At 36.7% G+C, this 26,433-nt stretch overlaps 3 protein-coding genes across 4 annotated transcripts in view; 1 reads left to right on the top strand and 2 right to left on the bottom strand.

Annotated features, from left to right (window-relative positions):
* LOC113680875 (immunoglobulin-binding protein 1) lies at positions 1 to 7,239 on the bottom strand. The gene is made up of 12 exons (XM_027197922.2): positions 6,969 to 7,239; positions 5,786 to 5,898; positions 5,100 to 5,184; positions 4,484 to 4,537; positions 3,990 to 4,121; positions 3,617 to 3,673; positions 3,107 to 3,176; positions 2,376 to 2,446; positions 1,851 to 1,898; positions 1,345 to 1,448; positions 679 to 782; positions 1 to 510 (listed from the first exon to the last, which is right to left on the bottom strand). Exons 1-12 carry the CDS (start codon positions 7,083 to 7,085, stop codon positions 470 to 472), a joined length of 996 nt encoding a protein of 331 aa, XP_027053723.2. The 5' UTR covers positions 7,086 to 7,239; the 3' UTR covers positions 1 to 469.
* Positions 7,191 to 16,194, top strand: LOC113680874 (protein FMC1 homolog). Its single transcript, XM_027197921.2, has 3 exons — positions 7,191 to 7,392; positions 14,323 to 14,466; positions 14,957 to 16,194. The coding sequence occupies exons 1-3, from the start codon at positions 7,300 to 7,302 to the stop codon at positions 15,074 to 15,076; spliced, it is 357 nt and encodes a 118-aa protein (XP_027053722.1). The 5' UTR covers positions 7,191 to 7,299; the 3' UTR covers positions 15,077 to 16,194.
* LOC113680872 (uncharacterized) overlaps positions 16,055 to 26,433 on the bottom strand; it is a 14,948-nt gene continuing 4,569 nt past the window's right edge. For both annotated transcript variants that reach the window (XM_089181992.1, XM_027197920.2), the window contains 6 exons: positions 25,455 to 25,616; positions 24,636 to 24,752; positions 24,044 to 24,109; positions 21,872 to 22,052; positions 19,430 to 19,503; positions 16,055 to 18,699 (listed from right to left, as the gene is read on the bottom strand). In XM_089181992.1, the coding sequence (XP_089038118.1) occupies positions 17,638 to 18,699; positions 19,430 to 19,503; positions 21,872 to 22,052; positions 24,044 to 24,109; positions 24,636 to 24,752; positions 25,455 to 25,616 (1,662 nt within the window). In that variant the 3' untranslated portion in view covers positions 16,055 to 17,637. The remainder of the gene's footprint in view (positions 18,700 to 19,429; positions 19,504 to 21,871; positions 22,053 to 24,043; positions 24,110 to 24,635; positions 24,753 to 25,454; positions 25,617 to 26,433) is intronic.

The raw sequence follows: 26,433 nt of genomic DNA on the forward strand, positions 1-26,433 counted from the left end.
TAGCTTTGCAAAGGAACATTTATTTTGAGAATGAATCACCTAATGATGCTGGAACTTGATGTGTCTGTGGGTATGTTATTTATTTGGCCAAGATCACATTAATGGCTAGAGTGGATTTCTCTACTTGAAAAATTTAAAAGCTGATAACAAATTATGGGTTGCATCTTTTAGTTCAAACGATCTAAGAACAATTCTTCCTTGTATCCTTGGTTGTTGCTGCCTGTCTTTTGAATTACAGTGTGCATGGCTTCCCTTGAGGATAATCTCACAAACTTAGTTCTTACTTCTCTTTCTCAGGCTGATTCAGTTAAATGCAGTCCACCTTCCTCTTAAGAAGGTTCTCATTTGGTTTGTCCAGTAGATCTTGATCTTAAGCAGGTGCTACCCTCACTTCTTGCTCAAGGTAAGCATACCAAGGAGAAGGCCTCTGGTAAAAGGGAGCCTTCTGCTGCCCTCTGTTGCCATCACTTCATCCCATATTCTCCCTATTGCCCCATCCACGGCGGTGGTCTGAAAAAAAGTATTATTTACTATCATTGTGTGAAGTTAAAAATAACAACTTGAAGTTAAGTTGTGGTTCACCTTTTGATAACTGATTATTTTCCTGTGTTTCCTAATTGAAAACAGGTTTTTAGTTTCAAATTAGCTTTTAACTTGCTAAGTGGTCAACAGACTCACCATCTTTCCACTCATCCCAGTCTCTTTTCTTCTGAAGCTTATCAGGGTCATCTTCACTTTCAGATTCATCATCACTTGTCTTGCCCTTATTCTTCATTTGGTCCCTGGACCACACAGAAATAGTATTTCAACTTTAGATCTATGTTCTCAGTAACAACAACAATGAGGAAGGAAACAGTTAAGAAAGTTTAAATCTGAGAGCAGAAATCCAAAGCACTTTCCAGGAAGATTTCTTAACAAGATTTAGGTCATTACATGGTTTTACATGGTTTTATTGGAAATTCTCTGACAATTCTAGCTACTATTGGCTCTGTCACATGAGGGTCTTGAAGGCCTCAAAATTATTGTGAGGGGCTGGCTAGATGCTTGTCTAGTAGCACCAAATTGGGAACTGATGATAATTAGTTTTCACTCATGGGTGAGCAGGGGAGAGGTTTCTGTTAAGAAACTAAAAACTTTCAAATGTATCATTGGCACAGTACATCAAAAGCCATAGCTAAAGTTAGCTGCAGGAGGAAAAAAAAATTAATAAGAACTTGACCAAATTGAAGGAAGCTAGAGAACCATAATACTGTAAATCTAACCTAGAGGCCTACAGTGTGAAATCTAGGAGAACTTTCCCAGGAAATTTGTTGTAAACAATGACAAACAAAAGACATGACTCACTCTTTGTAATCTAACACAACTTTTCCCTCAAGAATTTCTTTTTCTAGGAATTCCTCCTGTGACATGGTAGGAACACTTGGGTACCCTGCCCCAAAGACTTTGTTCTGACAGTAAAAGAAGCACTCATTAGCATGAAATTACAACTAAAAGGTCTGAAACAAATACATATTGCAGCTTCAGGTGTGACACCACTTTTTACTCAGCAAGAATGTGAATGACTGGACTGATATCACTTGTAATTATACTCTTTTCATGCTTCACCAGGAATGCACAAAAGGCCATGTGGTTCTCTGATAGCCTTGTCAACCTTGGGGAATGGTTTTCATTGGGCTCTAGGTATTCATCAGAAGGAGGCATATTTAAAAGATTGAAGGTTAGAGGGGAGTGTTCATAGGATGTGCAGAGTTTGATGGAGTGGCAGTAATTAGGTCATTAGCTTAGTTTACATAGCCTTGAATTATCTACCAGCTTTATTAGCAGAGAAAGTGCAGTAAAACATTACTTACCCTAATCATTTCCCTAGTTATCAGAATTGGTTTAAAGCTCTGTTGAGGCTAAAATAAAATTATTTGATACAGTTTAATTGTAGCAACAAGAAGGAAGGGTGATTTTCTCTTCCCACAAATACTGAAGAGCTATGCAAAAGTTATAGTAAAATCTGTGCATGGTACGATTTAATTTTGAATGCTCAAAGTTTTACACCATTTTAATAATCATACAGTTATGTTCATTTGGAAGAACAGTTTCCCTCCAACAAGTGGAGGCTAGTAATAAACAGACAATTGACAGGCCATAAACTGGAATGAAACTAGTTCAGAAAAAGTTGGGCAAGAGATGAACAATAATTTATTTTGGAAGATACTGTTTACCAGTACATCAATTCATCAAATGGCACAACAACAAGAAAAAGGGTAAGTTATAGAACAAACTAAATGCAATCCCTTCTGCCCAATTCCCAGCCATGAAGGATGAACAGCCTAATTCAGTTTTTCACTTAAAGCTAAACAAGAAAGCAACAATGGCAGACAAACCTTTGTGGTTACAGGTCTGTCATCTGCTCTGCCTTTTAGTGTCTGCATGTGATTCAAGATCTCCACTTCACCTGTGAATTTCAAAGAAGTACAAAGGAGAGATCAGCAATACAATAGCAACAGGAACCTGCACACTTCACCCTCAACAAGAGCTAATTTTTCCCACAAAAACACACAAACAAACCTGTAGAAAATGGACACATCTATTGAGCAGGCATGCATTGGTGAAGGGAATAAAAATGTAATTATAATTCCTGGTTGCCTACACATGCATTTAATTAAACTTGTATGTTGGCCAAAATTAAGTGTACATCAAATATAATCAAAGAGCTAAATTTCCATTGCCAGAAACACAGTCTAACCTCCACTACTCTTGTCTAAACACTACCCTGAAACAGTGAGATTAGTGACTCAAGGTATGCAAATACACTTCTTCATATTAATTTCTTAAGTGGTAAAATTTCAAAGAGAACCTAGGCACACATGTTTTCAAGATATGGATGGCAAACAGAAGGCAAGAACAACTCTCTTCCTGCACTTTCACCTCTATCAAAAAACATAGTGCTAAGTACTATTAAAACTAAAGTACTATTATGTGGGAAATAATCCTGTAATGAGAACCAGAAACATTTAAAAAAATGCTTTACTTTGGACTGTAAACTGCCATTCATGGCCCCATTAGGAGCCTGTTTGAGCGGTCAGTTGTTGCACCTGTAAATCAAAAGACTTACTTTGAAGACTTGCTAAATGATCCACAACTTTGTTGATCCAAAACTTTAAGAGCAGAACATAATAACTTCTCTGTGAAATACAAAAAAATTCAAATTAAATATAAGAACCAAAAAAAACACACAAAAGAAAGGTAATGTTATAGTGCAGTTTTAATCCCTTAACTGGAAGAAGTGATTATGTTAACTCTCCCTAATAAACATTGAACAAGCTGGTAATAAGGACAAAAAAAAGCTAGAATGAGTGATAATCATTTAAGACTTAACCCTTCTACTCCTAAGATCTCATTTAGTAATTTTCCTTAATGTCTACCATACAATTTGTATGATTTTAGTTCTGAGAATTCGGTATTGGATCAACAAACAGTCCCCCAATTGATATTTATCTTTATTTTCATCACCTAATTGACTGCTTGATATTGTATTTGATATTGTAAGGAGAAATTGGGTCACTTGTGGGAGTTAAGGGGGTTAGAGTGTAATCAGAGCATCATAAATTGTAAATTCAATCACCTGAGTATCTTCATCTGTTACAGGCCTGGATGACTCACCAAGGATATTCTGGAGTTCCTGCAAACATTGATGACCAATTATACTTTATTTCCATAACTAGCAAATGTTAAAAGTTTCACTGTATCACCAAAGAGAAAACACCCATTTCAATAAACTACCATTCCTTTTTCTATTCCATGAGAATACAATTCTTAATAAGCATCTAAATTGCATTGCTTGTTTGAGAGTAAACTGAAAATTCTTATTCAAAAATAATTAAGTATAGTTATTCGCTCCCTAAATACCAAAAGTAACTTGCCTTGTGCAGGAATTTGGCACAGTTTCCCCAGAATTGTATGCAACAGTACTACACAAAAAATACTGAATTCTTAACCTTTATTCTTTTTTCTTGTTCCTTTTGTTCCTTGTATCTTGCTATTTTTTCTTGACGACTGTTTGCCATTTGATTGATACTTTTTTCTTCCACTCTTGGTTCATCTGTTTCTTCATAGTATCTGGAGAGGTCCTTACACAGTGTATGCAGGAGAGTTAGTATGATTGTACATACTAAAACTACATGTATTTATTTCCCTATTGTATCAAGGTAAATGACTGATAAAAATGCAGGCTATCTAGTCCTATTGAAATATGGAGGAGGAAGGCAAGTGTCCTAAAAATATACAAAGCTTTGTGCCAAGACAGAGAGAACTTTTATTTTTAAAAATCATTCCAAGCTTAGTTCAAAGACATATCATAACTAAAAGGCAAACACTGGACAATCTACATCCTTCTCAAAATTTAAAGAGCTCTATTTACAGTCTGAGAAATAAAGTTATGCATTAAGTAAAAATAACTGTAAACATCAAAATGTAAAATTATCATACTTACCATGTCTTTTACTCCATAATTTTTACATCTTTTAAGAAAGTCAATAAAGTAAACCTAAGGCAAGAAAACACAAAGTGCTAAGTTTATTCGTGTAATTTGATCTTCTGAGTGAGAGAAATCCTGAGAAGGACTCTTGTTGGTTGTGGTGACTGACATTTTGACAAACTTAATGGGAGTTTTAATCGGGGTCAAGTGAGAAGTTGTTGTCAGTTGAGTGTTATAAATTTGGTTTGTGTAAATTGATCAGTTTGTTTTGCCATGATGTTATTTGCTGAGAATCAAGTGGTGTAAGTCAGTTGTGACTGGTCAGTTTTTATCTGTGGGTAATTCTGTTCATTGCAATTGTTGAGCAAATGTCTTAAATAAGTCTTTTATAGGGTGCTGATAGTTGTTGGCAAGTGCTACAAACTAAGTAAGTTTCATTACATGGAATGTAATTTGTAGGAAATATTACTTTGTTCTTGAAACAATTACAGATTCATCATATTTATTTGAGAAGATGCACATCAAAGTAATGGCTACACAGTAATTGTGAAGAAGGAATTTGTCAACAAGTCTCTCTTTTTTCTTTTTTTTTTTTTCATAATTCAGTGTATGGTTCATATATTAAACAGACCTTTGCAATGTTAAGTAAAGTCATTCTATCAGTTTCAATCTTCCTCAGAAACAGGTCACCAAGAAAAGCTGGTAACAATAGATATCTGAGGAAATAAGAATATTAAGGCATTTATTCAACATTGTACACTTGGTAGTAAAATAACAGCAAAATCTTGGTACCACAGGAGGGAATGCATAATTATTACTGAATAAAAATGTCTTGATAATAATTTTTAGTATATACCAAAAGATAACATGGCATTGAAGGCATGCTCTGATTGGCTATTCAAACTCCAAATATACGTTACTATTCCAGCAATTTAATATTCTATTCCAGCAATGAGCACAGGATTTGTGCCCGAAAATATTGTAATCATTGCAGGAAAAAATCAATAAGATTCATCTTTTTTTGTGCTACACTATCACCTCAGTGTTGGTGGCTAGCAGCAGATATATCCACCATTAGCCAATTCCAAATTGGTGAGTAGGAGTTACATGTAATTATCATCCAAGTTAGAGTTTGTAACGAATTTATGGTTCAATAGTTTCAAATGCCTTGATTCTATAGAGATAACTGACTCAAACCTCACACTAACTCTAATCACAATCAGTTCCCACTTGCTCTCAGTTATTAACTGTACTGTTCTCAACTCCTGATGAGTCAAACTCCTACACCACGTACAGTCCCCATAACCTTACACTCACCTTAACTCAGAAGTTGGAACCTCAGACAAATCTTCATTTCCACTGAACAAAGCCAAACCATTGACTATTTCTGTGGCACGAACAAAGTGATCTACAGCAGTGCTGACCTTCTTCTACACAGAAAAAATGAATGAAACAGTATCAGTTGATCCATCAAGAACACATGAAATAACTCAATACCACCAGCCCCCACAAATGAGGAAAATAAAAGTGTCATCTGTGTGATGCAGTACAGTGTAAAAATTTCCTGATTCCTCATAAAGGTTTTTAAAAGCTCCTCATTGTGTTTTGAACCCACTTGTTTTCCCTTTTTAAACATGAGATAAAATTCAATAAATTTAATAAAATTAGCGTTTAAGGATACCTCTCTGGGGAACTTTCTCACACATCTGAAAACAACTTCTCAGATCTATTGATCACAATGTTAACTACTAAAAGTTTCAAATACAGTAGGTTGTAACCTTCTAAGGTTAAAAATTACAGCTTTGTCGTTGAGGGTACTTCCTGGGCATTTCATTGCACACCTTTTTCCTTGTGGATATTCGAGGCATATGAAGTAGTGGTACAGAGATTCAATATGCAAATTTTGTTGCATTAACCTTTTAACTCCCAGAAGTGACTTGTAACTTCTCCCTATAACATCCTTACATTATCCAACGAACAGGTATTGAGAATATTCAGACTTTTCAGGAGGAGGTTTTTATCTTGATCTAACACCAAATTTAACAAGGAAATTAGTACCAGCTAGAAGGGAGAATTAACATTCAGATCCCAGGAGTTGAAGGGTTAACATATCATAGGCAAAGTATTCTTTACTATTGCAGTATAAGTAATATATCAAAATGAATAAAGCTACTGTCAGGGGGATATCAATTTAATTATTTTCTTCATTCGGTCTACTAACCGAGTGGGCTACCCTAACCCCCTTCAGTTGCCAATGGCTCGATTCTGTTTCTTGAGAACACAGTACCATTGAATTCTAGTATAATCAGTATATATTCTTGTCATATTCTGCACAATATATCTACGAGCTCATTATAGCGTCACTTTGATTGTAGCCCTGTACTTAATTTTAATAACGTCCACGATTTCATTCCGCAACGCACAAAATTGAAAATCCAAACAAACGTAGTATGTAAAAATACACTAATCATACAACTCAGAATGAATGTAAAAAAAATACCTGAAATATCTCCGAGGTGCTCGATCCATCGTCATCTTCTATCTCACAATGTAAAACAAACCCTTGTTCAAAAATGTCTCCAAGAGATAGGGCCTTAGAACTTTCGGCGGCCGCCATAAGTCACCAACAGGGACAAAATATATGGAGTTACATGAGTGGAACTTTGTGGCGAGGCTTAACCACTGATAAGAAAATGTGCGGTCTCATAACATCTGGAACTTCCTAACTAAAAAGGTAGCCTTCGCCAAGGTAAAACGGAGGCGAGGTTCCCTTGCTTCCGTTTCACTTTGTGGGGGAGGGTACGGCTACACATAGGCTACTGAAATAGTAAATGGAGTGTCAAGTCCGGTTGGTCATGACTTCCCAGCGGTTGCAAGTTTTTCGAGGAATACTGAGGGAGTTGCGACATCTTTTGCCATTTAAGGTAATTTTTTAAAAAAAAAGGGCTGTATTGAATAGGAAATCTGAAAAACCTGTTAATTCTTGCGCGAAACGCGAGTACTATCGTCCCAAGGGCCACGGATCATGTGTACTATAGGTGGACTCGGTCGACATATCGGGCGACAGTCGACCGATATATCGATCGACTATCGGTCGACTATCGGTCGACTATCGGTCGACTATCGGTCGACTATCGGTCGACTATCGGTCGACTATCGGTCGATGCTCGACCGACTATCGGACGATAGTCGGCCGATACTCGACCGATAGTCGACCGATATATCGGTCGACTGTCGCCCGATGCATCGACCGATATATATCGGTCAAGTATCGGTCAAGTACCGGTCAAGTATCGGTCAAGTATCGGTCAAGTATCGGTCAAGTATCGGTCAAGTATCGGTCAAGTATCGGTCAAGTATCGGTCAAGTATCGGTCAAGTATCGGTCAAGTATCGGTCAAGTATCGGTCAAGTATCGGTCAAGTATCGGTCAAGTATCGGTCAAGTATCGGTCAAGTATCGGTCAAGTATCGGTCAAGTATCGGTCAAGTATCGGTCAAGTATCGGTCAAGTATCGGTCAAGTATCGGTCAAGGTTCGGTCAAGTATCGGTCAAGTATCGGTCAAGTATCGGTCAAGTATCGGTCAAGTATCGGTCAAGTATCGGTCAAGTATCGGTCAAGTATCGGTCAAGTATCGGTCAAGTAGCGGTCAAGTAGCGGTCAAGTAGCGGTCAAGTAGCGGTCAAGCAGCGGTCAAGTAGCGGTCAAGTATCGGTCAAGTATCGGTCAAGTATCGGTCAAGTATCGGTCAAGGATCGGTTAAGTGTCGGTCAAGTGTCGGTCAAGGATCGGTCAAGTGTCGGTCAAGTGTCGGTCAAGTGTCGGTCAAGTGTCGGCCAAGTATCGGTCAAGTATCGGTCAAGTATCGGCCAAGTATAGGTTCACTTACCGACCATATCGCTCAGAAGAAAATAGGCTAAGAAAGAGTGCGAGGTTTTTTCGATATATGTTCCCATTTGGTAATGGAAAAATACATTGTAAAGTTGGTCGCTCTTGTGTAACTAATGTTGTGCCTTAACGTATTTCCATTATTCCTAAAACTACCCGGCTTATGCTTTATCCCTGATGTCATGCTGCCCTTAATCCAACTTACCTAAAATAATCATTATTCCATAGCTCTTATAGCTCTAACAGGGCCTCAACGTTATATTCCTTGTTCAACGTTACCGATATTAACTGTCCAATTTATGTCGGTAATGGGATCCACCTAAATTGTATCAGCTAAAATTGCAGTGTGTAACTGCCCAGCTAAACGAAAAGTAAATGATCTTTTGAAACTGAACTAGGCGGTTAAACTCATAAGCAAAGCGATTTTATAAAGACTTCTTTTTGCAGTGCAAGGTCAGCCGTTGTTTGTTTTTTTTTATTATTCTTGTTATTTTACCTAGAATAGGGCGTCTTTTTGGGGGTTTGGGCCTTAACAACGGTATCAATTTTTTTCATCCTTAAATAGGGAACTCCGCGGCACCCACCTGTCGGAAATACAGAACTTATCCGCTTATAAGAACCTAGAATTCACGAACCTGTTAGACTAAAAATACCAATTTAGACCCCCTTTACAAAAGAACCTATTTAGCCTATATTTGAAACAGGTTTCTGTTTTAGAAAATGAACCTTAAAGATCATCAGGCAAAGATAAAAGACATGACTCTCAAAAGTAATGAACTTAAACATGTATGAACTATAAAAATCTCTAAATTTGGTTTAAATAATGTATGAAAAACGGTAGTATGTACATGTTGGTTTTGAATTAGAATTCACATGAGTACACCCTACGAGTAGATTTAGAACTGAGAACTCAGATTCTTATAAGCGGGTAAATACTGTAATTTGACTTACTAAAACGAAATCAAGTCTGCAATGAATATCTGATTGTCTTTGCCTCCAGATAAACCTCTTGCCATTTGGATTAAAAATTCTCCAAACATCACATAGCTCCAAATTTTCCATCGCATTTTGCACTACCTTTAAAGCGTTCTGAGGTGTTCTGGCGATGCCATTTTTTCAGAAAAAATTGAGAGAGTAAAAAACACCCTAAGCAGCTGGTCTGCTAGTAGACTTACTCTTCTATGTAAAATCACGATCATAAAAGCTTTTGCAATATCCCAAATTGTACATATCTTCCGACGCATCAGGGTGCAATTAAGGAAATCAATACCCTGCTATATGACTTTCTCTGGGAAAGCAAAGGGGACAAAATTAAAAGGACACAAATGATCAATGATTACGATAAAGGAGGCCTCACGATGATAAATATTCAAAGCTTTAATAAATTGCTAAACAAAAAGTGGGTAAATGGAAACTTCTCGTAGACTTCCACCTCCAGAAGTGTAGGGGGATAGTAATGTTTTTAAAGTGCTACTACGATCAAACAGTCGATATCCATTTTTCATAATTTCGTATAAAATATGACTGTCTAAAATACCTTGCTAAATATCAATCCATTACGACCATCAGAAATCTTTTTTTTAATTTGTATTTTTTTATTTCCGAGAAGTTGCAGTCGCCATTTCTTTATCTCGTTCCAATTATAGCCTGGTTGCGAATTAGGGAAAATGACGTCAAATGCTCAAAATACCTCGCGTAAAATAACTCGAGTGTGCTAGACTATTGCAATGTTTGAATTTATTACAGGTACAGTAAAAAGCCCTTTTTTAAGAACCTAGATTTTAAGAAAAAAATAGATTAACTGAAAATGTTAGACAAAAATTGTACATTAAAACTCCTTTTACACGAAAACCTGTTTTAGCCTACAACTTTGAAACAGGTTCTTTTTTTGAGAAATTCAGTCAAAGCAACAACACAGTTCCATATATTAATGTTGCGTTTTGTTCTGTTTGTCTTGGATAGCTTTGTAAACTTGGTAAATATATGCTTGGATTTTTAACATATTATGCATACAATACCAAAAATAGGCCACGCCCTCCAATGACAAACAACTCATTTATTTTGAAAACTAGACTGCGAGCAGTGGGCACGATCGACAAGCGGTGAGCAGCCAAGCTGCATTCTCTTTTCGCTGTGACTGGCGCCCCTGCTGCTCGCAGATCACGGCTTCGCCCCTCATCGCTCGTCGATCACGTCCGCTTTTTCCCCGTTCGTTCCAGTGGGATTTCACAGCAAAAGAGACTGCTCGCAGTCTATTTGAAAACAAGAACCTGAGTAGCCAAATTTTCCAGTTTAGCACCATCTTTTATAATAACCTTCTTAGCCTTGCTTGGAAAAAATTAGGTTCCTATAAGCGGGTTTTTTACCGTATATGCTTCTGAGTCTAAAATTGAAAAAAATACCAAACTGCACCAATGTTGCACTAAGGTCACAGGAACTGTCCCGTTTCGGGGGAGGGGGTACTCCCGTAAATTTTGAATAAGTGTGTGCCTCGAAGAGTCTTAAACCCTGTCCCACTTTAAGGATGAAACAAACGAGAATTGTCCAAACACGAAATATGACACCCTATTCAAGGAAAAACAATCACCAAACAACGGCTAACCACGCGCGGCAAAACACAAATCTCGATAAAATCGCGTTGTTGACAATTTTAGCGGAATTTGGTTTTTTGTTTAGCTGGCCATTTACACACTGCAATTTTAGGCGATACAATTTACATATCCTATCTACAGATCACAACGGAAACACAATGCTAACAGAGGCAAAACGATAACCGCCAAAACCATACCCTATCCCGCGGCACATACATGTATATGGGAGTACCCCAACCTCTGGGTATTTAAAGTGGATATTGTTCTGCAATGTCCTCCATCAACCGTCCAAAACAGCCGGAAGGAAGGAGAATCCATGAACATGCGAGCTCATGCTATCTCTCTCTATTGCGTTGAAGCAACGAGAACTTCGACCAAGCAGTGGTAAATTACTTTAACCCATAAAGCCATTTGGTATTGTCGCATACGCTTTTAAGCTTTTGTCGGACAAATATCTCGAAACAGTTATATCCCTATAAAGTGGATTTACAAAGCTACGGAACCTAATACGATCTATATTTTCAACCGTCACCACCATTTAATACACCAGCGTTGAAGACTACATCATCGGAAAGTGAAATTTCTTTACTCGCGGTCCAATGGGAACAAACAGGGTTAGAATTGTTTTGACGTTTACTAAAAACACGCGCTTGATATAGAATGAAATAGAAATCAAAACTTTATGAGTGCGGCTGGAAGTATTGCGAGTTCACTCTACCGACGTCCCGTTTGCCGTTATGTCTCAAACTGGAGGTTTTTAACCCTTTAAATAGTCGAATTGTGTGCTCTTTATCGACAGACGGTGACACTTTTTTTTAAAGAATAATGACAGCGGCGGCGGAAAAAAAAATTAAAATGCCATTCATTGTCCAATGAAATAAGCTTCCAAAGCACAGATAATAAAACCAAATATAACCTAACCTTTGAAAAGGGTGTAGTAAGTCTCCAACGCATGAACATCGTGCGTTGTAGATCTCATAATTTTGATCTACTGTAAGTGAACACAGATCCTTAATTCTCACACCACATCTATCTCCGGAAAAGTAACAGGCGAAGTCAATAGGTTGAATATACTTGAAAAACTAGAGAGGGTAAGGGACCGTGCACTTAGGTATGACATGTATTTATAGCAAAGACCCTTCATTAAGAAAGAATGCTCAATTTGATTGGTTTAAATAACACATTAAAAGGTCGTCTCACCCAAGATATGTTAATTACGATAGACAGATGTTTTCAAAAGAAGACACCCACCACTACAGCTAATTCATTTCAAGTAAAGAACACGTATCTTAATGAAAGGGGCACAAATATGCTTTGATACCTAAATTAACATGTACAAAACATGGTCTAAGGTCTCTTCGTTACTTCGCCGCTGTAAGGACTTGGAATTCGCTACCGGAGACGACACGCACCATGGCCGGCACAAGAGAAATCTAAAACTGGATTCCAGACATGCAATTTGTATCTAAATTATGAGGTAATCATATTACTTATAAGAGTTTTATATCTTTTATCGTGAAATAAACCCTCCTCCCCGGGGGGCAATGAATTATCGGCCAAGCATCAGTGAAGTATCGGTGAAGTGTCGGTCAAGTATCGGTGAAGTGTCGGTCAAGTATCGGTGAAGTACCGGTGAAGTACCGGTCACGTATCAGTCAAGTGTCGGTCAAGTATCGGTCAAGTATCGGTCAAGTATCGGTCAAGTATCGGTCAAGTATCGGTCATGTATCGGTCAAGTATCGGTCAAGTATCGGTCAAGTGTCGGTCAAGTATCGGTCAAGTGTCGGTGATGTATCGGTCATGTATCGGTCAAGTATCGGTCAAGCATCGGTCAAGTATCGGTCAAGCATCGGTCAAGTATCGGTCAAGTATCGGTCAAGTATCGGTCAAGTATCGGTCAAGTATCGGTCAAGTATCGGTCATGTATCGGTCAAGTATCGGTCATGTATCGGTCATGTATCGGTCAAGTATCGGTCATGTATCGGTCAAGTATCGGTCATGTATCGGTCAAGTATCGGTCAAGTATCGGTCATGTATCGGTCGAGTATCGATGGTTTAAGACTATATCGGTCGACACATTTATCGGTCGACTATCGGTCGATAGTCGACCGACTATCGACCGATAGTCGACCGATAGTCGGTCGACTATCGACCGATAGTCGACCGATAGTCGACCGATAGTCGACCGATGGTCGACCGATAGTCGACCGACATATCGGGCGACTATCGCCCGATATGTCGACCGAGTCCACCTATAGTACACATGATCCAGGGCCACTAGCCCCCATGTTCTCCCGTGCATCACATGTGCTTGCATGAGTAAGCTTAGTTTTAACATGAAGCCAGAGAGAATCAAGGAGAAAAGTAGAAGCGATGTGATGCCATGAAATCCAAGGTGCTGCGTGCGTTTTGGCCCTTATATTCATGTAAGTTGTTTCAATTTAAAAAAAAATTAACTTAGTGCACTTAGCTGAAAGCCTTTGAACAGCTTCAAAATTCTTCAATCAGTTTAAATTCACTGTAAAATTTCTCTTCCAGATGTAGATGATATGTCAAACAATTTTTTAATTATTTCAATACTCCTTAAACAGGCGATGGTTGCCACCCCTGTTTCCTTGAACTCAAGCTAGAGTATCAATTACTCCCCTCACCCCATCTCTGTGTTTCGGGCGTTCCCTCAGAAAGAGAAAGGGAAGGGAGGGGATGGGGGTTGGTGGGATTCTTAAATATCACATTTCCTCCCTTGAGATAGTAATATACCCTAGGATTGTCAAAACATAACCAATTTTCTAAAATTGCTTAGAGTTGTTGGCATGTGTCTATAAACAAAATACCAAAATCTATACAAATAAGAAATTGAGATGATTCATGTACTGCATTTTGACACAAAAATGCTGAATACTCACACCTCAGTTGAAAAATGCATAAATACCTGAATCCCAGAGCCCTTGGCTGAGCCTGAAAAATTCAGACGTATGATTTGCTGGAGTCTGAAGTGGTTTTCAATAATTGAATTTGCTGGACTTGTGCAACCAACATACATTAGGGCAGTGAGAATGATAAACTCACATGAATGGGATTTGAAGATTCATTTTCTGCATTGAGAGGAGAGCAGGGTGCAAGTCATATGCTAGATGTTTATTTTAATGACCTGAAGGCTTATCCTCATCAAAATTGTTTTTTGGTTAAAAATGATTGAAATCTTATGCCTGCAGCTCATATTGCTTAGTCTTTAAGAAATGCCTCTTAAAAATACTTTCCATTTTGCCCTTTTAAATGTAAGTTTTAAAGGCTGATGTATGAAAGCCAGGAGTGTAGATATTAATTCATTTTTTAACTAGTGATTCCTTTTCATGTTAATTCCTATTCAAATAGGAACCTGTTACTTCAAGTTTGGAAGGCCAGTATCTGATAACAGAGTTTCATAATTATTCCCAGGCTGGAGAAGCTTTAGCACAGAAGCTCTACTTTGATTGTGTGTATTATCTTTGCTTACTTAGAAGTCAAAGAATGGCTCAGGTGAGTTTTATTTCATTTTCATCATAATTATGTAAAATTTGTTTAAATTTTAAACTACTGTAGTTGATGTCTCCTTTGTTCTTTAATCAAAAGAAAGAAAGTAGAAACCAAACTAGTTTGAAATCACTCTGACCTGAAATAACTCAATCAAGGAAGTCATTAGTAAAGTTTGTAAAATAGCTGAGAAACTACAGCATATCATTCATTACACTGGTAAACCCACAGAAATTTGAATTTGTCATATAAAAGCAATAGACCAGTCTTTCTATCAGTTTACTGGCATATAGTAATATTGGGAGAACACAAGAAAAGTTTGTAGAACACTTGGCTGGGGCTTATGATGTACATACTTTTTTGTGTTCTGGCAATCTAACATCAAACATGGATTATGACACCAGTGAACTGAAAGAAAGTGCCCTCTATTGCTCAACTGTATACCTGCATTTTGTGATAAATAAATGGTTGATGGTTGTTACATAATCTGTTACAGATGCTTCATGAAAAATACAAGGGGGTGGGGGAGAGGCCTGTGGAAGAAGTGGCAAGCTTAGTGGGTTTTAAGCTTCCAAAGCAATATCGAGAACCTTCAAATGATTCAAATGAAAAATGATATTATTGGTTTGCATGTGGCAAGGATTCAAGACAAGTGCTGGTGTGATAGGAGGGCATACCACATACACACTGGTGTGGTACAGTTAGAGTGGAGGTGGATTCAATGTATAAAAGAGGATTGACTATAGATTGTGGAAGCTTTTGGTGAAGTACCAGTAACAATTGTTTGTATGATGAAAATCGCTGTGGCACTTCAACTGAAGTATTGAAAACATTTAGTACTGAAACCACTAACTTCTAGGCCACTAGGTATCTAAGCTCTCAAGAAGACCTGCAATATGTAGGAGAAGTATGCTTCAAAAAATTAGGCAACTTTTATATCAACCATTACAAAGTATTATCACATGACTTTATAAAATTGGCCACATTCTTAGATTTGTAGAGTAACTTAACATTTCAAAACCTGTCTCCACTTTTGACTTCCATGCTGCCTTTTGTATCCCTCCTTTCTTCCCCATCCTTTGGCAATCTGTTTGAACTATCAGGAGCAGCTACAGAAATAACAAAATGTTCCTTTATCTAATAACCAGTGCAGCTGTGGTTTGTGAATTAAATAGGGTCTTGTTTCCCATTTTTTGAAATGGGGCTGTCCATTGTCAAATTCTCAGCACCTTGGAAAACAATTTTGGAACAATCAGGCTACTTTTTGGGATCTCAAATGTGGTGCACATTGAATATCTATACTTTTTTTAAGGGCCAAGATGAAAATTACCAGTTGAACACACCTCTCCTTTAACCCTTTATTTTTTAACTGATTGAAGTAATGGAGTGGAAGCTGGACACAGAAATGTGGTAACACATTGTTTTGAAATGGAGTCTTTGCATTTTCAGTGTAATAATCTTCAAAATTAGGGTTCAAAGGTTCCTGTATTGAACAATCATCTAGAAATACTTTGTAAGATAGTCAAAACCCTGGTAACCCCTTCTTTTACCCCAAAAAGAATTATGTTTCTCTGAATAATATCACCCACACTTATTTGAGTTAGTTTAAAACCTTTATTTTGACTCAAGCTTTCCTGGTGTTACAAAAAGCATACCTCTACATCATAACAATAATTATTACTGCTCATCAGGCACGTTGTAATTGACCATTGGAATAAAAAGGCAACATGCTGATATGCTGTTAATTATCAACTTCTATTAATACCTAGCTGGAAAACTATTAGAATTAAATTTTGCGTAACAAGACTTAAATTTTACTGCTTCAGCTCTATACTTAGTTAGCAACTTATTTAATAATTACAATGACTAACCAATCTCATCCTGACCAGCAAACCTATGGTGCTTGAAGTACAACAAAATCAGGTGAGAATTACAAAATAATTCTCCCATATCTCTGGAACATAAATTCCACTCAAAAAAATCATTTAAATTGATTCTCTACACAATAAGCTACCAGCACTTATTTTCAATATTTTGTTCTACTTGTGGAAGTAGTTTCTACAAAGAATCACAAGTGAAATGAGACGTTTAAAGCATAATTGATTACCAGCTACTTTACAACTTGTCTCAATACTTAATTAACCCTTTAACTTCCAGAAGTGATTGTCAAGTAACTTCTCCTTATAATATCCATACATTATCCACCAAACAGGTAATGGTAATTCACAAAATTATCAGTCAAAAGTTATCTTCATCTAACAGAGGTGTGACAGCTAGAGGAGAGAATTGACCATCAGATCTTTAGAGTTAAAAAGTAATTTGATCACATTTTCTACAAATTTCATTTCTTTGAAGTACACGAGAACCTGCCCTCTGGCAACACCTTGGGAATAGTAAACAGGTGACATGCAAACAACCACATGAATTTAAAAAGGAACTGACAAGACAATGTAACAGTTAGAATTCCAATAACTACATGTGGACAATTAAATCTACATGTACATAATCAAGGTGTGAAATGAATGGCCTTCAAATTATATCTATCTGGCTGATTAAAACTTGTACTGAATTGCATGCATCTACATGAACCTCAGAAAGGACTTTTCCCTAAGTAAATGTTTATCCAGATCTTAGATGAATGATTACCTGCCAATGCTAAAACAGCTATATGAAGAACAAATTACACTTACTTCCCAAAAGGTATCGTTAAAATGTGAAGAGACCTACACCAAATTAATCAAAAATAGCCAATTAGAATAAATTAGAAAGATCCAAAGATAATTCGAAGTTCCCATGAGGTTAGCAAATACTAGCCAAGATCTACTTCAGAAATATGAAGCTGTATATGTTGAGAGCAAGAAATGCATCATTCTTGGGTGAACCTCACAGTAGACACTGGACACTTTCTCCCACAAACTTGGTCATGAAACAAATACAGCAACAATTTTTTAATTCTTGGGTCATAGAAAATTAAGAATATACATCTATTTATGGATATGAGCAAACTTGTTTTCCACTGATCTACAGCTTCTAAAACAGCGATCACCTTGGTTCCATGCAAAGGGTTGTCTTCAAGTCACTTTAACTAACTAGTGTGTTTTCACTGCACCCTATCATAAAAAAACCAGCAGACTTGTCAGACTTAAACTGTTTCAAGTCAAGAATTGAGTGTCTCATTCAACTTTGAGATTCAGTCAAAGGTACATTAGAGACTGTCTCATATGTAGCTACTCCATTACTGATTAGTGCTGGCTCAATGAGTTGTGTGTTTTCTGGTACAGTGTTCCGTGTTCCAGACACTGAATGAACAATACTATTATCATGCACTTGGGCAAAGCTCACATCAGTAGTAGAAACTGTAGGGCGAGAACTTTTCACTGGGCTTCCCTCAGAAGTCAAACACACCAAGGCTTTTACGCGGTCTTCTGTGAAAGAGAACTGACCAACTGGCATGTTGGTAAAATCTAGTTTTGTTGGTTCTTTCTCAATGCTCTGGTCTTCTTGTTTCTTAGCATCAAGCTCTGCTTTAAGTGAGAGATTAGGGCGGCCTTTTCCAGAGGCCATTCGCTTCATCATTTGCTTTCGGTTGCAGAACCAGACTCTAACAGTAACTGGCTCAAGGCCCAACTTAGAGGAAATTTCAGTAATTTCTGCACTGCTAGGCTTTGGATTCTGTTCAAATGCATGAATCAAATACTGAAGAGTTTCATTTGAGAAAGAAGTTCTTCTTTTGCGCTTCTTGCACATTCTCAACCCTTTGGCACACTCCTGTTCTTTTTGCTCAATCCAGCCTTGCAAAACTGGCTTCATTTTTTCTGCAGCCTTCAGACCAAGGTTTTTAGATTCAAATCGTGAAATAAATGACTGACTGTAAGAGGAATGTCCATTGCTGTGGGACAGCTCATTACCCACATCTTCCTGAGTGTATCCCAGAGCAATCCGCCGTGCCCGGAAGGACTCAATGAAGGCTTTCATGTCAGCTGTTAAGCAACTATCAGATAGTGTGCCAAAGATCTGTGCTGAGGAATTTGGTGAATCTGACAACTCCTCAACTGATGTCTGGCTCACTTCTTGTGAAGGAGGTGGTTCCTGGGCTTTCACCACTTGAATTTGTGTAACCACTGGTGCCGGAAGAGTAAGTGAGGAGGTTGGAATAGTGTAAGTCGAGTACCCAGAAATTACACCTCCATTTTGAGAAACAGGAAGAGCTTGTATCTGGCTTGTGACAAAATGGCCCACCTAAGCAGATGGCAAAAACACTGAGTTTCAAACCAGATACAGAAACCATACCAAATAAACACACAAAATACAGATCTAGTTCCTAGTCTTTGGTTAAAAAAAAAAATGCTTCAAATCAGTTTAACTTGTAATTCTTCTCAGTCTTCTCTCATATAAGAGAACTTGAAATAACATGTCACCAATTTAATGGCTTGGCTTAAATCTGAATTCAAACTACACATACAGCTTGTACACCATAAAACTTCTTCTCAGCTAAGGAAGTGGCAAGTGGCTTACCAGTTTAAATGGCCAGAAAGCTTAATAAGATTCATACACAATGACATTATGATTCTTTTTACTGCATTTAAATCATTATTTTTGATATAGTTTTTTTAATATTCATAAATCTTATGATAAAAAAAAGAGAATCCTTGCATAGGTAGAGTACATTACACTCAATTGCAAAAAATACTGACACCTCAAGAGCATGATCCATGAACAATGAGACCCAATGCCTTTGTGAGAAATATTCACACTCATATATAATCAGTGACTCACTCTTGTTATTCATGGAAAATCATTTCTTTCAGGAAAGCTTGGATAGCTTTCTTCATTCCCTGTGTGTAACCAACAGTGGAAATCATGTACATCTAACCCATAAAGCCGTACAGGATCACTATTCATTGTAAAACTTTTTAGTTTTTGCAATCAAGCGTATATTGTTGTATAGTGACTTGCCACACATACTTACCTGCATACTCGACTGTATCGACTGGTTGGTATTCTGACAAAGTTGTTCAGAGCCAATAACTGACCTTGTGTTACCTATATTAATAATAGATGGTGTGTTGTTACAGTTACAATTAAGTATTTAAAAGTTAGTTTTAACAATACTAAGAGCAACAACCACCTACTTTCTTTTTAAAGGGATCTCCATTTATGACTCCATTTAACATATCTCTTAGTGCCTGCATTATGTTAAGCAGGCTGTTTTCCCTGTTGTAACCCACAGATTTAAAAAATATCTCAACGACCTTGTTTTCTTAATCCACACAGTGTTACAGAACTTCATTTTTTTTCGCTCAAATTTATGGTTTCCCGCTTGGGCCATAAATCTGACCAGAAAAACTTGGTCCATAACTTACAGTACAAATCAAGAAAATGAGTAAGAGGTATTTATTAGTCTTGACTCACAGGGTTACTCAATTTTTGACAAACATCAATCATCATTAGCATTATTGTCGTTATTATCATGAGCATTATTGTTAATGTTACCGTTACCATTAACATTTGAAGGTTATTAATTTCAGAAGAGAGTATTTTGCCACAACGATGACTAGTGAAACACTGAGTATACTTGATTATCTATTTTAGAAAAATTTTAAAAGCTGATGATTTAAGCATTATCCATGGTTACAGTACATGATGCTGACTGCAAGTCATAAACCCCGCAATGGTTCATTAAAGAGAAAAAGTTGTGCCATAAATTCAAAACATTGCATTTTTTCCCCTAAACACAAGTCCAAGGATGCCGCCCCCCCCCCCAAAAAAACAAAAACAAAAACAAAAAAAAAACTCAAAAGCTCTTGGACTATAATGGTGTGTACCTTAGACTTTTTTATAGACTTTTCAGGCTACCTTATTTTCACTTTTTATACTAATTGCACTTCACCATGTTAATTAAATTAATGGGACAGTTATTTAACCAAAGTTTAACCATTGTCAACAAAATTGTGTTATAAACAATCTTGAATTTAGCTTAATCTTTTATCAGAAAATTTATTTTTGCGAACAGTTTCAAGAGGGCTGAAAGCTAGCAGTTAAAGGATATATATTTAATGAAAACAACCCTCTTACAGAGAATCCCAGAGGCCCACTGCTTGCGGGAAACTGTGGTTTGGGTTAGACCTCGTGTAAATAACCAGCCCAATGTGTTTCTTGAGATGAAATATCAGGTTATAGAGGGCTTTCACTGATAACAATCATAAATCCGAAATTATTACCTGTTTAGACATAGAATCATTTATGCAATTTTGACAATAAAGACAGTGCATACAAGTGATAGTGCACTCTTAGTGCAGTTGAAATTTAATTTAAAAAATTATCAGTGCTTATGCCAACCAATAAATGCAATGTGGGTTTGTCTGCCAAGGCTGTGTGAAAGGAGACAGTGCAAGGCAACACTGCTGCTAGTTGTGAGAAATAACAACACCACACAAAGGAAAACTCCTTCTTTTGCTGATTCAGTAAATGTTCTTGTTTTTATTTAAAGCACTCCCTCCAAGTATCCAGCAATGCATTACTAACTTTGTTTGAGCCTTTTAATTCCTACACTGAAAAAAAAACTACATCTTTAAGCATGCTGAATTAGCCTTCAATTCTTAAAAGGAAGACAAACTCTATGTTAATTGCCAATGTTACAGCAATAAAAGTAAATAAACCACACTTATAAATTTTGAAAAGGTGATTGGAGCTGTCAGGTTGATTAACCTCCAAAACCTAAACTTGTAAATTTATCTTTACCGACTTCAAGTTCTCGACCAACTTTTGTCCTTTCTTCGGAAAGTACATGACAAATAAGTGAATCGCACTTGACAACATCACGGCCAAAAGTTCTGGACCCTTCTTACTTTAAGAGTGCTTACCATCTAAGGACACTCACAAATCATAGCTAAATGTAACTCACCAAGTTGGATTTTTTGGTTAGTGCATTAAACTGTTAAGCAGAACTGACAGACCAGATTATTCATTTATGGCTAATGTGATAAGATAATGATAAATTATATTAGCATGTTTTGTTTTAAGAGCTGGCATTCTGAAGATTTTGTAGGCTGCCCTGCCTCTTTCTCTGTGGAGGTTAGCCAGTTTGCTATTAGTTAAAAAATTAAGCTGAGAATAAAGAAAATGAGAGAGATTATTTTTGAGCAATAATTTTCCTCTTCACAACTTAGGGAAGACTTCAAAAGAGGACTTGGCTGAATTTTCAGAGAACCCAATCTGGCCAGTCAGTTTTGAGTAAAGGCACATGCCACATGCCATAAGCAAATTACTGTAGATTAATCAGGCTGTTCCTCAAGTGCATTAAATAGTTGTCCCAGTGTTAATTCATTATGTGAGATGTTTTAATATTCAAAGATACCACAAAGTTACTAGACTGGTGAAAGTGCAAGCTTATAACCAAAATGTTATGTACCTTGCATCACAACAGAAGTATAGAAGTGCTGGTGCATTTTCTTAAGATCAGCAACAATCTTTTCCTCAATTTCTCTACCAGCCTCTAATTCAGAATCTGACATCCATATAGCTGTCTCTTGAGTAGGAGTGATCATCACAACTGTCTTCTTGCGAGTTTGTAGGATGTTTGATACCACCACCTAGAGCAAATTTAGGAATTGGTATATAAATCTAATTACACAATTTGGTGTGTAGTATCCCTAATTATTTTTATAAGTTGTGCTGAATTTTGAAGAGCCATCAGGGAAAGTCAAAATGCATATGTAACCATTCAAAATACTGAGCAGTACTACACACCAAAACATCTGGTAAGTTATATATTATCCAACTGCTTTATTTTATGCACATTTCCCATCAGGCCTGAAAACTAAGGCAGATAGCTGAGCATAGCATATGCAGCCAACCAGTCAAACAGGTTTTTTTCCAGCACAAAATGACCAACTGTCCAAGTATTGCATGATATTTGTACTCAACTTGAGTGTTATTTGTACTCTACTCTGTGCAGTTGGATAATGATGATTAAATTTAGTCCAATGTACTAAGAAATAACTAGTGATCAGTCATGTATAATTGATTCATCTTTCTCTTCCTTTACAGATTTGGATATTGCTGTAGATTTTGAGGACTTCTTTATTACTTTCTTGTATTAAAGTGAGAATACCCTACAAGTATGAAAGTATTGTCAATAGAGATCCATGGGAAATGTCTCACATGCTACAAAAACAAGGTAAAGTAGAATTGATCATAGGAACTTAATCCATAATGGCTGCTAAATGGTCACTTGCTACTTCACAGCCTCCTACTCAACCAAATTCTTAAGTAAATGTAAATCAGTAGAGGTAATGGGTCAATCAATTCAAAGCTTCAACACTGCTCCCCTACACAAACATTTGAACTCTTGGATACTGGATGACTCAAATTCCAAAAATGCACTACCCAAGTGCCAAAGTCACGAAGAAACTCTTGAGCATCTTCTAATCAGCTGTACCTACACTAAAAACTTTTGGCTTTCGGTTATTTCTTGGTTAAATACTTACAATATGAAAATTGATAAGCTTGATGAGGTAACAATCCTCTTTGGTATTTCCGATAATATCCCTGGGAATTGTTTGTTAAATCACATAATCATTCTTGGAAAATATACCATTTATTCATGTCGTTGTAAAAATATCAAGCCGTCTGTATCCTTACTGAAGGCTAAAACATCTGAAACTCGGAAATTTGAATTTTTGATTGCAAAAAAGAATAAAAAAGAATCTGTTCATTATAAAAAATGGGAAAACATGTTAGTGTAATTCAATAGATGAGTATCGGGTATTAACAGTTATAGACGCAGTTGTATATACAGTCGTTCTACCAAAAAAGGAATTTGATGTAGATTAGTATTTGTACAAATTAGGCTTATATTATTATATAACCACAACATAAATTAAATCTAGCCGACTGTGAATGTAATGTAATGTAGTATTTCGTAATTAGTGTTAGTGAGTAGCGTAAGCGTTAGTGTAATTAACTTTGTATTTGTTTGTATTACTCTAGTATTTGTGCTTTAAGTGAAAATAAAAAAAATGTTAAAAAAAAAAAAAAAAAAAAAGTGCCAAAGTGCTGCTTAATGGTCAAGTGCTATTTACAGTGTACCTCACAGTCTACACCTCCACCAAATTCTTATGTAAAAGTGAACCAGTAGAAGTAATGGTTTGATCAATTTCAAGCTTGAACGTTGCCCCCTACCCAGACATTGGAACTTTTGAAGATTGGTTCATTCAACTTCCAACCCCCTAAGGAACCAAAAGTGTTTTTACATGCCTTACCCAAGTGTCAAATTTGATGGTTAGAGGGCAAAATAAGGGACAGTGACTTTCTATTCTTTGACCATGCTTTAAACCTAAACCATGTAGACCTTTCCTTCCAATCCATTCATTCATAGAAGTGAACTCCTTACCTTTAAACACCTCCATATTAAAAGACATAAATTATATTAAGATATATTCAACTTCTTGACCCCAACCAGGCAAGGTTCAAATTCCCCACTCCTCAGGCACAAATGACAGAAATGCCCCTTGGTTGCTTAGGGAGTGAATTGATTGGCACATAATCAACAAGTAGGGAACAGAAAATATAAAAAAATTACCTGATGTGAGTACTTGGCTAAAGCCTCGCGTGCCTTCTTAGAGATAATGTTCATGTCGGTCTCCAACTATACACCAAAGAGGAGTTTATGTCAACATTTTAATTAATTGAGACTGGCAGTCTTGGTAGTTATGATATAGCAAAGTGAAGAAAATCTATGTTCAGCATCAAATAGATTGTGTATATCTTTTCCTTAGGTGTCACCACAAAGGACATAATTAAAAGCAATTAAAAGTAAACTCAAACATCTTTAATAAAAATAAATTAAAGCCATATGCCTTAACCCTCTCCTCCCAGGAGTGACCATGAGAGAATTTCTCCTTTTTTTCCCCATGTCAATATAATAATTGCAGAAGGTAATGAGCATTTAGAGTAATATAAACCTGGGGTTATATTTGGAATGATTTAAAACCAAATTCTTAATAACGTTATCTCAAAAAATGCATGGTAGATGGTAAGGAGAATCAATGTTAATTTGACCTTATGAATGAAAGGGTTCCATCATCAAACAGTAAACCACTGGAAAAGTTGATCTCAAAGCAGCAATGAATAGTGATACTAAGTAATTCTTTAATTTTATAAGATTTCCTTGCCTTAAATGAGACAGTAAATGCCTGTGGTATCCATTCTTTCACAAGAGGTGCCATCATTTTAGGGGACTGCACCAAGTTAAGCTGCAGAGGAGCATTTGATTGAATCTTGTGTTTTGGCTGTACAAATAATACATCAAGAGAATGTCAATTAATTTTTCAGTATTCTAGAAGATTTATGACATGTTATAACATTATGCTTGTTCACATGGCTTAACATTTAACCATCTAAAGCAAAAAAGCTCATTGTTAGAATGTTACAAACAATAATCTGAAGAATATAGGAAGTCAAATAGAAAAACTAGTCTTCCATATTGTTACAACACATTTGTAAGGGACAAAATGTCTTTATGTTGCTTGGTGGTCATCATTATTCTGTAGTATTACCTAAATGTATCAAATTATTTTGACTTGGTTTATCAAAGAAATTACACTTGTCCCTGTACATGCATTTTTTTTTTCAAAGCCACATATTTTCATCATATATCATAGTCTTAAATAAGCACCCAAGCTCCAATAAGCACCCTCCGCTGAATAAGTGCCCAATCCCTTAGCCATTATGTCAATCAGGCAAACCCTTGAATAAGCACTCTCTTCCCACCCAACTCTGTTCTTCCTCACTTTCTTACAGAGTAGGATTACTTGGAAAATCTGTTTCTATTGCCACTTTATTTAAAACTTTTAAGCTTCAACTGGCTCAGAATCAGTACATGTTAATAGTTTTAGTATGTGCCCCTCCTTTTAAGCAATTGAAAGTTTTACATAAGTGCCTCAGAGTTTATTAAAGGAAATATGGTAAATAATAAAGAAGAGAAGTCTTACTAAATCTTGAGGAGGGATGTAAAAGTCAGAGACTGCAGCTGCTAAGTACATCATAACTGCAGGTCCATGAGGAGCTAGAGACTCGGCCACACTCCTCAAAAGAAACAAGTACTCTGACAAACTATTGTACTCAATCAACAACAATGTGCCAGCAGCTTGTACCTGAAACACAACAAAGCTCAAACAATCATCAAAATAACTAAAGGTCTTGTAACTTTCAATTTAATATTTTCCAATATAAGTGCTAATTAATAATTTGATTGAATCCTTAATCACAGCTGCCACCAGTTGTTTGAAGTCACCCTAGATATGGAACTCCACTCTAGTTATAGCTCAAAGTATCTCCTGATAAATCACCACTTTGGTATAGAGAAGACTTCAGCAATATCAACTAGTGGATCCTGCCCTCTTGCCTATTTTTTCCTATTGGCCCTGAAATCTCTCCTCAACCCACAAGCACACCTACCACAAGATCACAAGTTATCTGGAGAACATTAAACATCTCTACTAAAAATGTAAACAATCAACCATAATTTGATAAAGTTTTCACACAAGCAAGAAAAACAGGAATGACTACCATAATTTCCAGCTGTTTACCCACAAAGCCGTTTACCTGCACCAGCCAATTATTGCATACGGCGAAAAAAAAAGTCAACAGATGACCCGCACTGGTGGATAACCTGCATGTTATGTTATTGAACTTTTTGGTGGCGAAAACGTGAAATTAAGGCGATACATTTCAGTCTTTTAAAAGTTGTCTAATCTAACTTTTGAAAGCTTTAAAGCTTCCTTGTCAAGTTTAAAGGTCAAAGAAATTCAGACACATGCACAATTCTTCAATTTTAGCATGTTCTTTATTGATAAAATTATAAAGTAAAAACACTAGCAGCCCATGCCCAAATCTCAAAGTTTCATACTTGACAGAATGCAAATTTGTGGCCACATTTTGTGCGAGCGATCGTTCAGTGCCATGTTGATT

This window comes from Pocillopora damicornis, chromosome 9, assembly GCF_964200805.1.
Source record: "Pocillopora damicornis chromosome 9, jaPocDami1.2, whole genome shotgun sequence".
In the NCBI taxonomy this organism is placed as follows: domain Eukaryota; kingdom Metazoa; phylum Cnidaria; class Anthozoa; order Scleractinia; family Pocilloporidae; genus Pocillopora; species Pocillopora damicornis.